The sequence below is a fragment of the Bombus flavifrons genome, chromosome 2 (genome assembly GCF_040668555.2).
Source record: "Bombus flavifrons isolate JBK064 chromosome 2, iyBomFlav1_principal, whole genome shotgun sequence".
Taxonomy (NCBI): domain Eukaryota; kingdom Metazoa; phylum Arthropoda; class Insecta; order Hymenoptera; family Apidae; genus Bombus; species Bombus flavifrons.
In genome coordinates, this window is record NC_138443.1 from 1,155,677 (window position 1) to 1,169,961 (window position 14,285).

General features: G+C 33.8%; 1 protein-coding gene across 6 annotated transcripts in view; it reads left to right on the forward strand.

Annotated features, from left to right (window-relative positions):
• LOC138186730 (uncharacterized) overlaps nt 1-14,285 on the forward strand; it is a 205,949-nt gene that overhangs the window by 126,484 nt on the left and 65,180 nt on the right. For 5 of the 6 annotated variants that reach the window (XM_069126862.1, XM_069126878.1, XM_069126869.1 and 2 more), the window contains one exon: nt 11,582-11,812. The exons of the other annotated variant lie outside the window; for it this stretch is intronic. In XM_069126862.1, coding sequence (XP_068982963.1) covers nt 11,582-11,812 — 231 coding nt within the window. The remainder of the gene's footprint in view (nt 1-11,581; nt 11,813-14,285) is intronic. 6 annotated transcript variants of the gene reach the window in all.

Sequence of the window (14,285 nt, forward strand, 5' to 3'; positions counted from 1 at the left end):
TTATAAGAAATGAAAATATAATAATAGCTTTTTAGAAGAAGTGAATGTGAAATGAAAGGAAGTAGAAATGAGGTTAATAAATGCTTCGTAACAAACGAAAATTGTTTGTCCTTAGAGATTTAATTAAAATCTTCTAAGTCTTTTAATGTCCAATAGATTCGTAGAATTTATAATCCCGAATATCTTTTCGATCGTTAAAAAACGTGTATAGTAGGTTTTTTCAGGAGCTTATGTAATAAATTCAAAATATATACATACATACGTCTGTCTATATATATATATATATATATATATATATATATATATGTGTTATAATCCAACTGCGGATTTTCCTGCATTTATAGGATATTTGAAGATGCAAAAATGCACAGAATACAGATAATTTGCAAAGATATATAAAATATCCAAAATATAGTACTCTCTATAATATCTAGTAAGTGGAACCATTTTCTACCTAAATTTCATTTCTTTAACTATATTCATAAAGATATAAATTTGCATATACATCCGTAGATCAGTTGTAATACTAAATGATATTAGTCACGTACCAAACGGTGGGAATCGAAATTGTTCAGAAGCATTAAAATTCTTGATGGCACGAAGATTAAATGAACCCTGGATCAATATCGATATCTGTGTTAGAAGTAAGTTTCAGTTCATGGAAATCAATTGCGAGTACTTGTCGCGGCGAATTGCTTGAACATGGAAATTGATGGCCAGCCAATTTACCGATACAATTAAAAAGTGAGCAGAAGAGTGGTTTTGTTACTTCTGATTTAAATGTATCTAATTTAATTAGTTTAAATAATTATTCTCGACCCTTTATGATACTCATTTCCTTAAATTAATTTCCTATTCTCCTGTAAAAGTACGTGTAATTATAAAAATATTATTTACACATGAAACAGAGAAAAATTCTTTTCCTAAGGAAATAGCAGTATAAAGATTCTTTTTACAAAACACTCAAAATAATTGAAATAGTTTCTGCAAGTTACAAAGAAGCATATAAAAAAGCGATTGGCACGAGAAGACATTAGTTTTAGATTCAACTATTCAAATAAAATAATATCAAATCGTATATTTGCTAACTTCTTTAGTGAATCGTAATTATACTATATCTGTTATCAGAGAAAAATATCAAGGAGATCGTTCGGAATCATTCGTTTGATACAGGAAATACCTTCGATTCAAGAAATTCCTACGTTTTCCATTTTTACACAGTTTTAGATTGCCTTTGCAAAATTTCTGGAAATCGTTCTGCTAGTGGAATTCTTAAATAGAAATGCTTAAATAGTCGACATTTCGTCACATTAATGATGCAAGAGAAAATATCAAGGATGTGTTAAATGTCACTTCAATTTCTCTAGACATTCAGCGTGCGCGTAATGCAGCTTCTTGTTCGTGGAGGTAAAGCCCCATAACATAGAATTCCAGCTTTCTTAGCCGATGGGGACAAGTTTTGTGCTTGCAAGCACGTAACTACGAGTACGTGATATCCGTGACAGGAACGTGAACAAAACGTGTCACCAATTTTGACAAGTTTCTTGAACGTTTTACGGTTATATACTTGGTGAGAAATTGCCTTCTTATAAAGACCATGTTCTATCGAAAATATGTTTGAAGTGACACTAATTTCAAGTACCTGGCGAAGGAATTTAACGATGATATAAATTTACTAGGAAATCGTACTAGATTAATTGACAAACTTATCAAAGAGTATAGTTCCTTTCATCAAGAATCAGCTTTACTAATATTCTACGAAACAGTAAAAAAGTTCTACTGATGGAATTGGTCAATATATTGGCAACAGAACAAAAAGTAACGCGAGAGGAAATTTTCGGATAGCTCTATTCGAGTCTGCACGAAGATATTGTATTTTTTATTTCACACGATGACACGAGAGCGTTAATCCGAAAGACAGATACTGTCGAACAATCAGATCGAATCGACAATTTGCAAATTGAAAATGAAACTAGGGATAACAAAAATGGTGTGTTTCGTGTGCAAACTTCGTGCAACATTAACAAAGATGAAATGAAAGGAAGTACAGTTACATTTGCTTCCCTCTAAAGTGAAATTAATTGAAAGTAATTTGTCTCAAAGAGAAATTAATTAGATCTAGCGAAAGTTGAATTATTCACTTTGCGATAGTTCACGTACGTTACGCCCAAATTATTGCGCGTGTCGCACCGAAGGCGAAGATTGAAATATTTTTGAATATTTAACACAATAATTAAAATTCATTCATTCAACTACTCTAAGCCCTCCATAAAATTAGAAAGTGATGCAACGAGATTTTCTTCAATTCTCCGTGAAACAGATATTTTCTGAGCAATCCGTCTTATTTGACACTGCTGTACCAAATTTTATTTTTGCAACAAATTAACTATTATTCATTTCTTTTTCTTTGCAAATTCATTTTGGAGTAAATACTATTACGATACAAATTCTGATAAATGAAATATATTCTTTTGCAGTAAGAAGTTACTATACGATAAAAGGTTCGCTTTTCAAAATGAAATAAAACAGACATAAAAATTTGTGTTTTTGACTTTTAATTTGTGTAAAATACAATAATTATCTATGTTGTCTTTGTGATATATTTATTTTATAAAATTACTCGAATACTTTACTTTAATTGCATTATGTCACTGAACATTTTCAACAGACAAATTGACTGCTGGATTTAAAAAGTGACAGAAACGTACTATCGTGATCGTTCAATTTAACAGTCGCTCTCGCAAACGGGTCGCATTTTTTACGGTCCTGTGTTACGCATGTGAAGGGAAATTAAGGTAAATTTGCTGGGACTGCTCAGTCAACGTGTAAAATGAGAATGAATCTCGCCTCGAACTGGTTTCATTCGATTCACTTGCAAATTAACGTCAATCAGTGCTTTTTAGTCGACACTTGATTTCCGTAACAATAATTACAATCCGCACTGAACCAGCGTATAATACGCGAGGAAAAATAAGATAATATTATTTCAAAATGAAATATTATACACATATGAAGAAAGAAGAAACTGTAACTAAACTCAAGAATATAATTGTGTAATTATATAAGACATATAATTATATAAAAATGAGTGAGAAATATTTAAGATTCTATTCCTACCTGATTATCTTCTTTTTAATTGTAATACCAAGGTTGTCATCAAATAATAAAATATAAATGAAAAATTCTGGTAAAAAGAATCTTTATTTGAGGCCACCAGGAGAAAAAAGATAAAAAATATATATATAGCAAACAAAATTAAAGTCGTGTCATCAGCTTGGTTCAGAAGTAATTTTGCAGTCTTTTTCGCGTTATACCACAGCAGACAAGATCTTTTAATACCATTAATGAGATTTAATAACGTCGATGCTGTGTCGCTCTCGCGAACGGCAAGTTAATTACTTTCAAGCCAATTACATTTTATATTCGAGTGCGACGAGATACGTGGCTTGCCTTAGCTTTGAATCGAAGCATCCTTTTAGCATCTAACTGAAACGTTTTTACACTACATGCATTAAAAGCTAAATTCAAAAAATGAAAATTTATAATCTAAAGACGACGCAAATGTTCACTATACAGGGTGTTCGGTAAGTGGGTAAACAGTTCTGGAAGGACAGAACCATTTCGACAGCCAAAGAGAAATGTTAGGAGAATTGTATAAAGTTGGAATTAATTGTAGACTTAGTATAGGTTTAATTGCCAATAACAAAAAACAAAGCTGGAAACGCAATTCCTTTATTCTTGATTTTCATCTTGTTTCAGCTTCAAGCATCACCCCTAAAAGTTTTTTATATCTGTAGCCGAACACCCTGTATGCAGTATAGAGTCATTATTAGACTGCGAACTTTTATGCAAATTCATATGTTTATAAATTATGTACAAATAAAGCAATGGGATCTGAGCAGAGATTTGTTTCATTCACTTTGAATTAGTACTATACTTTGCATATTTTATAAATTTTTATATACCGTATCATGTACTCCATGTATTTTTGAGGCTTCAAATTTTCCATAAACGTGTAAACATTCACAGTTCACCTATCATTTATTAACGTATCAATACAAAATTGATCCGTTAATTATAAAATTGTTCTTCATATCTTTACACAAGAAATTAGTCTGTTCAGTAATCTAATACAATCTCGTTATTAAGAAATCAGTAATTTTCGTTATTAAGTAAAATAGCTCACGTTGTACTAAAAAATAAAAGAAAGTTGGAAATAGTTGCACAAAAGCTGCTCATGAACGAGTTAAAAAAATTTCACCGAAAATCAAGAGGAATTAGCTAGTTCATTGCCTTAGAAACCACAGAGGAAATAAAGAAAAATTAAGAATAATTGCATAAAAACCACATATGGATGAGTTAAAAACATTTCATGGGAAATCAAAAGAAATTAGGTAGCTCATTCCCTGACAAAGTATATGCTTAATTACTTGGTCTACGTTGTTACGGTTTCCAGTCAGACGCAATAAGGGCATACCATCTGGAAGCTTTAATCAAAAGTCGAGCTCTCGAAAGACTTTGCAACAAATTCCTCCAACTTTGATTTAACAAGCCTTGCCGATCCTCGAGTAGGAAGTCGACTCGAATCTCTACGTAGGCGTATCAAGAACTCCTCATCTTCTCGAATCAGAACTGTCGTTTATTCAATGTCGAGTTCCTCTGTGTTCAATGCGTGTTCGTACATGAGTATTTTTACTCTCTTTTATCATGTTGCAAAGATATTACCACTTATTTTTGTTGAACATTTTTGCACATCGCAATCGGATAACTATGTCGTACAGGATTAAACTACCACGCTTAGTTTTATTAAATTATTGTTCATTGTTACGTCTACAGGTACGAACCAAAATAGGAATTATTTTGTAGCCAACATTTCAAGTAGTATAAGTAGTTATATTTTTTTTTAATTTAACAAAACTCGCCTCTCTTTCTAGGAGAAATTTGCGAAATAAAATTTATTTATAATTTCTAGCAGTATTGTGAAACAAAAAAATATTGCTTGAATATATCAAATTGTTTGAAATAATCAATTTAGTATTTCTTATTTGGAAACATATTATACAAGAAACAATTATTAAGAAATAGGAAAATTATCAGGTATTACCATAATACTTGAGCGATACTTATACAGTGCTCAAGTCAAAAATAGGTGAAAATTTTCTTTATCACGATTTGATTATTTTACTAAAACATTCGAAAGGTTAATTTGAATTACCATTACGAGTCTTGGATACATCACAGTTTGTGTTATAATACTTTATTGATAACATAATCCGAAAAAAATTGATCCTATGACAGAAACATTAGCGATGAATAACTTTTCTAATTACGAATAAGAATAATTAATCACCATAAATTAACTACCTTAAAAGAATGTATAAATGAATAAAGTATAAAAATAAAAAAAATATAAAACAAAATGAAAGAAAAGATAGAAAATAACATATAAATTTTTATATATAGACTGTATGAAGTGTAGTTTTTGGAGGAATGAACCAATTTATTATAACATATGTAAAAGGATAGCTTAATCAGTGTAATACTAAAAAGCAAACCGTGACATTCGGAATCCAATATTAGCTGCTTCGAGCTATCCGTCACTACCATCTGTGTTAAATCTATGATTGTCGCTGACATCTCTATGCCATTCCGAGACTATAAATTTAATATGACTATATAAATACATCGTTTGATTGTAATTGACTTTCTTATCATCTATCGAGCGAGCATTATTGTCTTGGATAAGATCTTTAGCGTCGAGATAAATGAACGATTGAGCGGCAGAAAACTGGATTTACAAGTGTGTTCAAGATATAGTTCTTGAAGATGTATAAATCATTGTGTTGATTAGACTATTGTTTGGAATCATACGGATTCCCGCCCAATAGAAGTGACATAATCTAACGGTGTCCTCTGACTATTAATGTACAGGGTGTTCCTATAAACGTATGTCCTATTTCACTTTGTTTTCGAGTTATAACGGGTCTTCCTTCACAATAGAACATAAACGTATGAAGATCACTGACGACATAAAAACATTTGGTCAAAAAGTTAAACAAAGTCTCTAGTAAATATGAACCACATCTGCACAACTGGAAAGAGCAAAATAGTCATTAATGAGGCATCTGCATTTATTCTTGGATACCTGTATATTGTCAATATTTCAAAGTTTTCAACTAAAAGGATCAATACGTATTGTCCATATAATATTGTCGACATTTATTGACAAATCGCGTTTTCGTTGAGAATTTTGAAATGTTGACAATATCATTGACTGTCTGAAGGCACCCTGAGACACTAACATGGTGTTTCATAGAATTTAGCAAAAAAGATCCGTGAAAATACCTCTTAACAGATTATTCACGCTACAAGTAACGCAACTTGAAGCACGAAAATCGCGTAGTTCGCTCATAGTAAACGTAATTTCGCATTATTTCCCTCTTCGTTCGCCGTTTCCAACAGAGGGAATGGATTGCGTGGTAATTAGAGCGGGAACATTTTTTCCGTGCGCACACCGTGGCCGACGCTTCGTATTTCACATAGAAAATCCCTCATTTTCCATCAGATTAAGGCCAGCTACGTGCCAGTTCTGTTTCACGTTTCGCCCATGATGTTCCATCATATACGTGTCCGTAATTCGTCCACCATCGTGGATCTGGTCCAGACTATAATACAACCGTCTCTCCTCAAATCCGCGCGAAATTACACCGGTACGAACAAAAAAAAAAAAAAAAAAAAAAGGGAAATACATGAATGGGTGAGGGTAGCCGCGTAACAATGCGATCAAAACGAGATACGTGACCGAGAGCAGAATCGCAAAAGGGTGAACTGACGCCTGAACGCGACGATTTCGAGAAATACCGGTGGGTGGAAAATTTTCAAACGATTCGATCGATGTTGTTGCCCCTTGTTTGCTAGTCCAGTAGAAACTGACCTCGATTATTTAACAAATTGACTGTCATGTTGGTGATTCACGTTTGTTACAGTGCATTATTTGGAATAACTAAAATAAGATAAATTTCATGAACTAAAAGATTTTCAACGATGTAAATGACTCGAATAAGATTTTCTGAAGTAAGTGCGCAAAGACGATATAATATTTCGAAAAAATTAAACGTTACGATGCAGTATATTTGTAATACATTGTTGTATATTTATGAAATGCAATTACGATTATGGAATAAAGAAAGTCTATGAAATATGGTTGATGATCAAGATATAACGTAATTTCCCGAGATTAAAAAGTTTGATGAGTGCGCAGGACGATCAAAATAAAATACAAGTTAGATGGATTAAAAAGTTTGACGAAGATCAAACTACGATATAACTTGGAAAGATTAAAGAGATGTAGAGTGCACAGTGCACACTCTGATCAAAATACGGTTCATCTTTGAAAACTTGAAGTTTGACGGATGCGCGAAAAATTTAAACTAAAGTACAACCTCTTGATACGATATAATTATCTCTAAACGAATATGTAAATTCACGATCTCACAGTTGCATAAAAATTACGACGAATTTAGAAAATCTATTCAGATCAGTTATTTTTGATCAAAAACAGTGAAACTTATCTAATTTTTCTCTCAAATGTATCACTTATGGGGAAAACACTGTAAATTAACAGCGTGAATACTCTGCATGATATTATCTATTAATTATTTTTGTCAAATATAATTCCATTTCATAAGATTATAGAGTTTCTTCGTACCTATCTATTACACCTTCTTCATCAGGCACTGTATCTGTATTGTCTGATGTAATGTCTAATAATTGCATAATGCACACAATATTCGGCCTCAATGCTAAATACATCAAGATCAATATGAATTACCACGCGTGCAGTACGAACCATGCAATTTGCAGAATCAATATCTGGCCAGTGCATTAGCCAATGCCATAGCTCATAATATCCACATTAATCTGAAGCGGTAGGTTCTTGAGTACAGAAACATATCGGTGTCCATCTTAATGCAAGAAGTCGATCTTTAAGAGTATCGGGGAATCACAGAGGAAATAAAAGTTCTGATTAACCAAATCCAAATTTATTACTCGTGATCGTTCTATCTCTGTGCTTCGTGCGATGTATCGCCCCCCTCGCTTTGTGAATTTTTCAACTACGGAACATTTAAATGCATTGAAAATTTATTGGTCGACGAATCTGATGGAATGTGCGCCCGTCGATCATTTCCGATGTACGAACAAGATAGATCGAAGCGTTGAAATTTTTGAGAAATTGCGAATTGCTGTTTGTTTAGAAATTGAAACGTAGAGAAATTTATAATTTATTAGAAGAAACATGAAGGCAAGAAGAAGAAGAGCGACTTGCGAGAAATCAAACTGAAACGTTTACAAAATATTCTTTCAATTCCTTGGAGAGGATTACATTGAATAATTTTGCTTCCTGAGTGGAAGAAGAATTGGTTGAAGATTTCCCTTTTTTTCTAATTGAAGAGATGAATGAAGTTTTTTAGAATTTGAAGTAAGTACAATCTTGCCCAAGGTGTTTCGATGAAGATAAATTTTAAAATAAAGTAAAATTGAATAGGGTAGATCCTCATTGATCCGAACAGTTCGAGGATAAAGCAGCTCGTATTAGAACAATATTACAATGTAATAAAAAATCCATAAATTCTAAAGCTAAAATTCAAATTTACAGAATATCGCTAAAGAATGAAGAAATTACTGACAGTATGACATATTAATGTACGAAACTTAAAGCGAATATTTTGTACGCTTCCTCCATTTTACTTGCATCTCGCAGCTTAATGTAAAATTGTAACATGTTAATTTTTCCCCTTTTCTTAATACTTCTCTTCCTCTACTCATGACGTCGTCCTAGCGTTTCGACATTTCCACCATGATTCTCATTTTGCTCACGAAGACCACCGTCATTAGGTATTCCTGTAGACTCGATATCTCGCGAACTCTTGGCTTGCCGTGTTCCGCAGAAAGGTAGGTCTCAACTAATCACGTTGATCGACCACTCAAGAATACATAATGGTGCCGAACATTCATTTTCATGACTCATCAGTGTCGATCGTGTATCACCCACGACGAAAGATGGGCGAGAAAACTTTACGATAAAAACTGAAGAGAAATTTTCACGACTTCGTTAGCGTCGATCGTGTTCTCATTGAGAAATCGAAAACTGAAAAGGAATTTCCTCAGCGGATGGTAGTGCAGACGTTAGTTCGGTTCATGGAAAACAAATGGAATTGGTGTTCCGTTGAATCGGATGATGAGATTTGCCATGGGAAAGACAAACTCGATATTCTACAATGCGATGGAGATGGACAGACGGACACAGAGTAAAATGAGTGAATGTGATCGCGTGCGTGCGAAATTACGTTAGTGGAAGGATGCTGGAAAATTGAAAGAGTGAGAGATAAAAGGAAGGGAAAGGATGTGTGCGGAAAAAAGAGGGAGAATGGACGATCAATTTTTATTATTTGACCTGTTAACGATCCCCATTGAAGAATCAAAGGTTAGAGTGAACTCTTGTATATGGAAACGTTGAATAGAAGGCTTTAATACAATATGCCGGGTACTTGAAGCGAGATGGTAGAAAATAAAAGTTTCACGAGCAAACGATCGAAATCCACATCAAAAAAAGAAAGCAATTTAGTTACGCTTCTCTTCTCGGACGGTATTATAGAGTAATTCAGGTCATTTGAAAGAGAGAGAGAGAGAGAGAGAGAGAGAGAGAGAGAGAGAGATGCTTTCGGCATGTTACTCTACGTAGATTGTTTACAATGAGGAAGAAATACTGTCGCCTGGTAACCTCGTACATTTACATTTACAACCGAAAAAGAAAGTTTCCTTAACCCCTTGCCTTACAATCTTTTCACTTTTAGTAATTGTTATCTGTTCTCAATTGCAACGTTATATTAAATATAAAGTATGAACGAATTATATCCAATTACGTATTGTGATTATGCATTAATCGTCAGACAGAAAAATTGAAATTAAAGTTGGAGTCTAAACTAGAAATTTATTAAGAAATAATAAAATCTCCTTTTGTTGTATCGAAATCATAATTCGTACACGAGTATACACAGTATTATGAGGCAAGAGGTTGGGCGATTTTCTGACATTATTTTCGGCTTAAATTGGGTAATGATTATGAACGTAGAATCACACGATCCGAGTTTAAGAGGAGCCGTTAATCTTCCTTGGATATTCAGAAATATTTTGATTTCTCTGCACTGCATGATATTAAACATGACAGTTTAGTATTTTGTATATACAGAATATACAAATAAAAAATTGGACTTTTATTCGTGAGTAATTAATATTATAAATAGTACACTAAATTCAGATTTTTATACTCAATATCTTAGTAATTTTAACGCACCTTTTGTCGTAGATTCGTTCGATTATCAAAGCACATTTAAGACGTAGAATTATATTCATGGCGAAGTTCTATATATTAATTAGCAAAGAAATATGAATATCACACAAACAATGTTTATTGCAATATTAATGACTTAAAATAAAGAGCATGGTCGCACAAGTTTACTGTAACAGCACAATTAGTATAACTACATTATACTAATCAAAAGGAAGATTAATGAGTCGTATTTATCAAATAACGTGTATTCTGACAACAAAAGCATTAAACATTCTCCCTAATTTATTGCAGCATATGCGATAATTGTAGTTGGAACCAAAATCTTTGACTGTTTAAAATTATTCAATCGTGCTATGTATTTTGTCATGAGACCAAGCATGTTTGAGTGTTTAGTAGAAGTCTTTGACCAGCTGACAAATTATAAATTAATAGAAGGATATCTGATTTCATAGTTATTCGATGATTAATCTTTAAAAAGTATAAATGATAATATCAAAAGTATGAATATTTTGTGCGATTAATTGCTATCTTGATAACGCAAATAATTTTCTACATGTATTTTATATTTTTTGTAATTTTTTTTTCAGTATTTCAGGAAGTTAGTTATTATTTCCGGTTTATCCTAAATGATTCCTTATATAGTCTGTACTTTGATTCCAATATTCATTAACTCTTAATATCAATGTTAATAAACTAATCAACACAATTTTCATTGTTAACTGGTTATAAGTGTACGTGTCTTAAATCCAAGTTATCGAAAGAACATCCAACAACTGTTGAAGTCGCTCGAATGGTTAGTCGTTCGCATGTATGAAAACAAAATCGCATATCTAAAAATGTTTAGAGAAACCTAACATAAACAATCAAAGGCATTGATCCCAACTATATCTACGAAAACACACACACAAAGAAAGAAGAACGTGAGGGTATGTGTGTGAGCGTAACATCTCGACGAAACCATTATGCTAGTGAGAGTGAAAGTTTGTGCGATTGTTGAAAGGTGACGCTGAAAAGTGGTGGTGAGACAAAAAAACGAGCGAAGAAAGGAAAACCGAGAGAAAGGTGGAGAACGAGTGTAAAAAAATGGAGAGAAATGGGAAGAAAGGAAAAATAAGAGGGAAGAACGAAAGAAAGCGAGGAATTCCCGCGAAGTCGAGCGAATGGGGCTAAACGAGAGGGAGAGAAAGAGAGTGAGAGAGGCAACCCGTCGGGGTTCTGTCTTCTTCGCAGGTTATCGGAGCTGTACCGTCAAGGCACCTTCTCGAGCCACGGAGAGTCCTTGGAGAAGGATGCCCCGGAACTGAGCGCAACCTCAACGACCTCGGAATCCTTGGAGAGCAATGGCCTCGATACAGAGATACCAGCTGCAGCCAGGAGACCCCGTAGTACAAGGGGCTCGCAAAAATGGAGTAACGTACGCGCCGTCATGGCGCTATATTCCTCCCTACGCAAGATCAAGAGGTACTCCCGTCATTGCTCGATATGGACGGTAACCTCTGAATTGCACTCTCACCCGTCACTCTGCAAACTCGTTTTACACGCCACTACCCACTCTGACACGTGTACATTGCTGTACATACATGATGGTATACAGTGGCTCACGCAAGTATTCGAACACTTGCCATGGAATTTCTTTTGTATGTTAGATTGTGTAATGTGTTCTTAGAAGAAAGTCTCTCTCGAACTTTATTAATCAAAGTCAGATTACATTAATGTTTTCTTAAAAGAGCACGTCGAATCTTGTTACTTTTTGCGTAAGGTCTATCTATAATCAAGATGTAAGTTTTAATTTTTATAACATTTTTCGAGGTATATGCATTAACGAACGGCGAGTAAAGTTTCACTCAACTTAATATTACGTGCATTATACGAAATTGTGTGGAACTTTGTTAGCACTTTTATGGGACACGACTATGACTGTAATAGTACAATTCGAAACTAATGGAAAAATATATATAGAAGCTGCGAGATACCTGCTGTAAATACACGTCTAGTGAAAAACGAATGTACGTCGTGGATAGCAGTCTGAAACAATTAATGTTGATAAAGATGATCTGACCAAATATTTTGGATTACTAATACAGCGAATACTTGACTGTTCAAATACCTTGGTAACCTGTGTGAAGTGTATGCTTCCAGTATATACATTATTAGGTTGCTGAAGGTTGTATTTTGTGACTTCTATATATATTTTCAATTTCGTTTCAAATTTTACCAATAAAGTGCGATAGTCGTGTTTTGTTACAATGCTAATGAAATTCTAGAATGTTTTGTATAATATATACGTAAAAAGTTTCTAGGAGTATGCGAACATGTTCGTGAGTCACTGTGCATAGCACACGCAGACGGTACATTTTTACGAACTCGTAGCTACTTACACGGAAGACAATATAGCTATTGTTCGTGGGTTACGGTTCAATCGTGGACTCTAAGGGATGGCTACATTTCTCAGCAGAGGTCACGAGATTTAATAAGGAAAGTTTTGGATAAAAGTGTACATTTAAACGTCCAAGTATCGTATGTAGAGAAGAGATACGTCTGTGGTCATTGAGTAGATTGATTAAGACTGCTACGGTGTCCGAATTTCTGTTTCAAGCTTATTTTCATCTCAACGAATAGGAAGATTCTCGATGTCTCGAGGAAAAGTTTAACATAGATCTTTAATGAAGATCGCATATATTAACAACCATCCCTTCATATTTTTCTGAAACTTGGAAAGATAAACTTTTCGGGATAAGAAATCGTGTTTGGACTTTGCACTTGCATTTTGAAGCCCAAAATGCTTATTCCGAAAAGCTAATATCAAAATATCTCAGCATAGGGAATTTTTGAAATCCAAAATGGTTAGAGAACGTAGCAGAATTAAACCTTAGATTAAGAATTATAGAATGAATTCATTATATGTCTTGTATTAGGTATATTGTATATAAAATTTTCAGATTCTAAATTACTAGTATAGTACAGTAACACTATATACGCTGTAAAATTTCCTACTGGCTCATTAAACTTAGGCAATTAATCACAAAAGTTTCTCATTTAATTCACTCGGCAGTTTCTATCTTTCCGTTAATCTTGTTGCAAGATAAATCTACGATCGAACAAACTTTTTCCGGTGTATCTTTGGTGAGAGCTTTTAACGTGAATTTCCAACTGTGTTGACAACAGTTACCTGTTTTTGTTACTATTTTTCAATTTTGCAACTATTTTATGCCATGCATAATGACATGTAACTTGGGAATTGTTATACATAACAGTTACTTATATTCTTTATTTATTTTTCTATTTCCTCTGTAAGTATATTTCCTATTCGAATGCCACTGGTTTTATAAGCGTCGGAAGTCTTTCTACTAATTTAGGAGAATTTTCTTAATCTAACTTGTCAGTCGGAAATTAAAAAACCTAAAGATAAAGAGCTTGTCAACCAACGAAACGGTTGTACAAAATTTCACAATTACAAACGTCAGTGTTTCTATCGCGTATTACCTTTTAGAAATGAATCTAATCGCATCATTCTAATTTTCCACTATATTTCGCAATCAAATTAAATCTTGTCAGAAATATGTAAACGTTCGGATACTTTTAAACTCCTTAAGTGCTGGTGGTCTCCTCAATGTCATCTGTTAGTAAAATATATCTATACGAAGCGTCAGATGTCTCGTCACCCATCCGCAATACGTTAACAAATATTGCGCAATAGCAGAGTCCACGTGTTAACCGTAACCCAAACAGCCACCCACGCACGAGCAGCGTACGTCTTTCTCTCTCTTCCGGATGCTAGGAGAGTGACACACGTTCATATATACACGCGCCACTCGGCCTCGTTCACGACGTAAATCTCGCCAGGAATTCAACAGCGCGGAAGCCAATAAACGCGAGAGCCAACGAAACGAGTCGTTTGCCTCGGAAATGGAAAAGAAACGGCTAACCAGGCTGT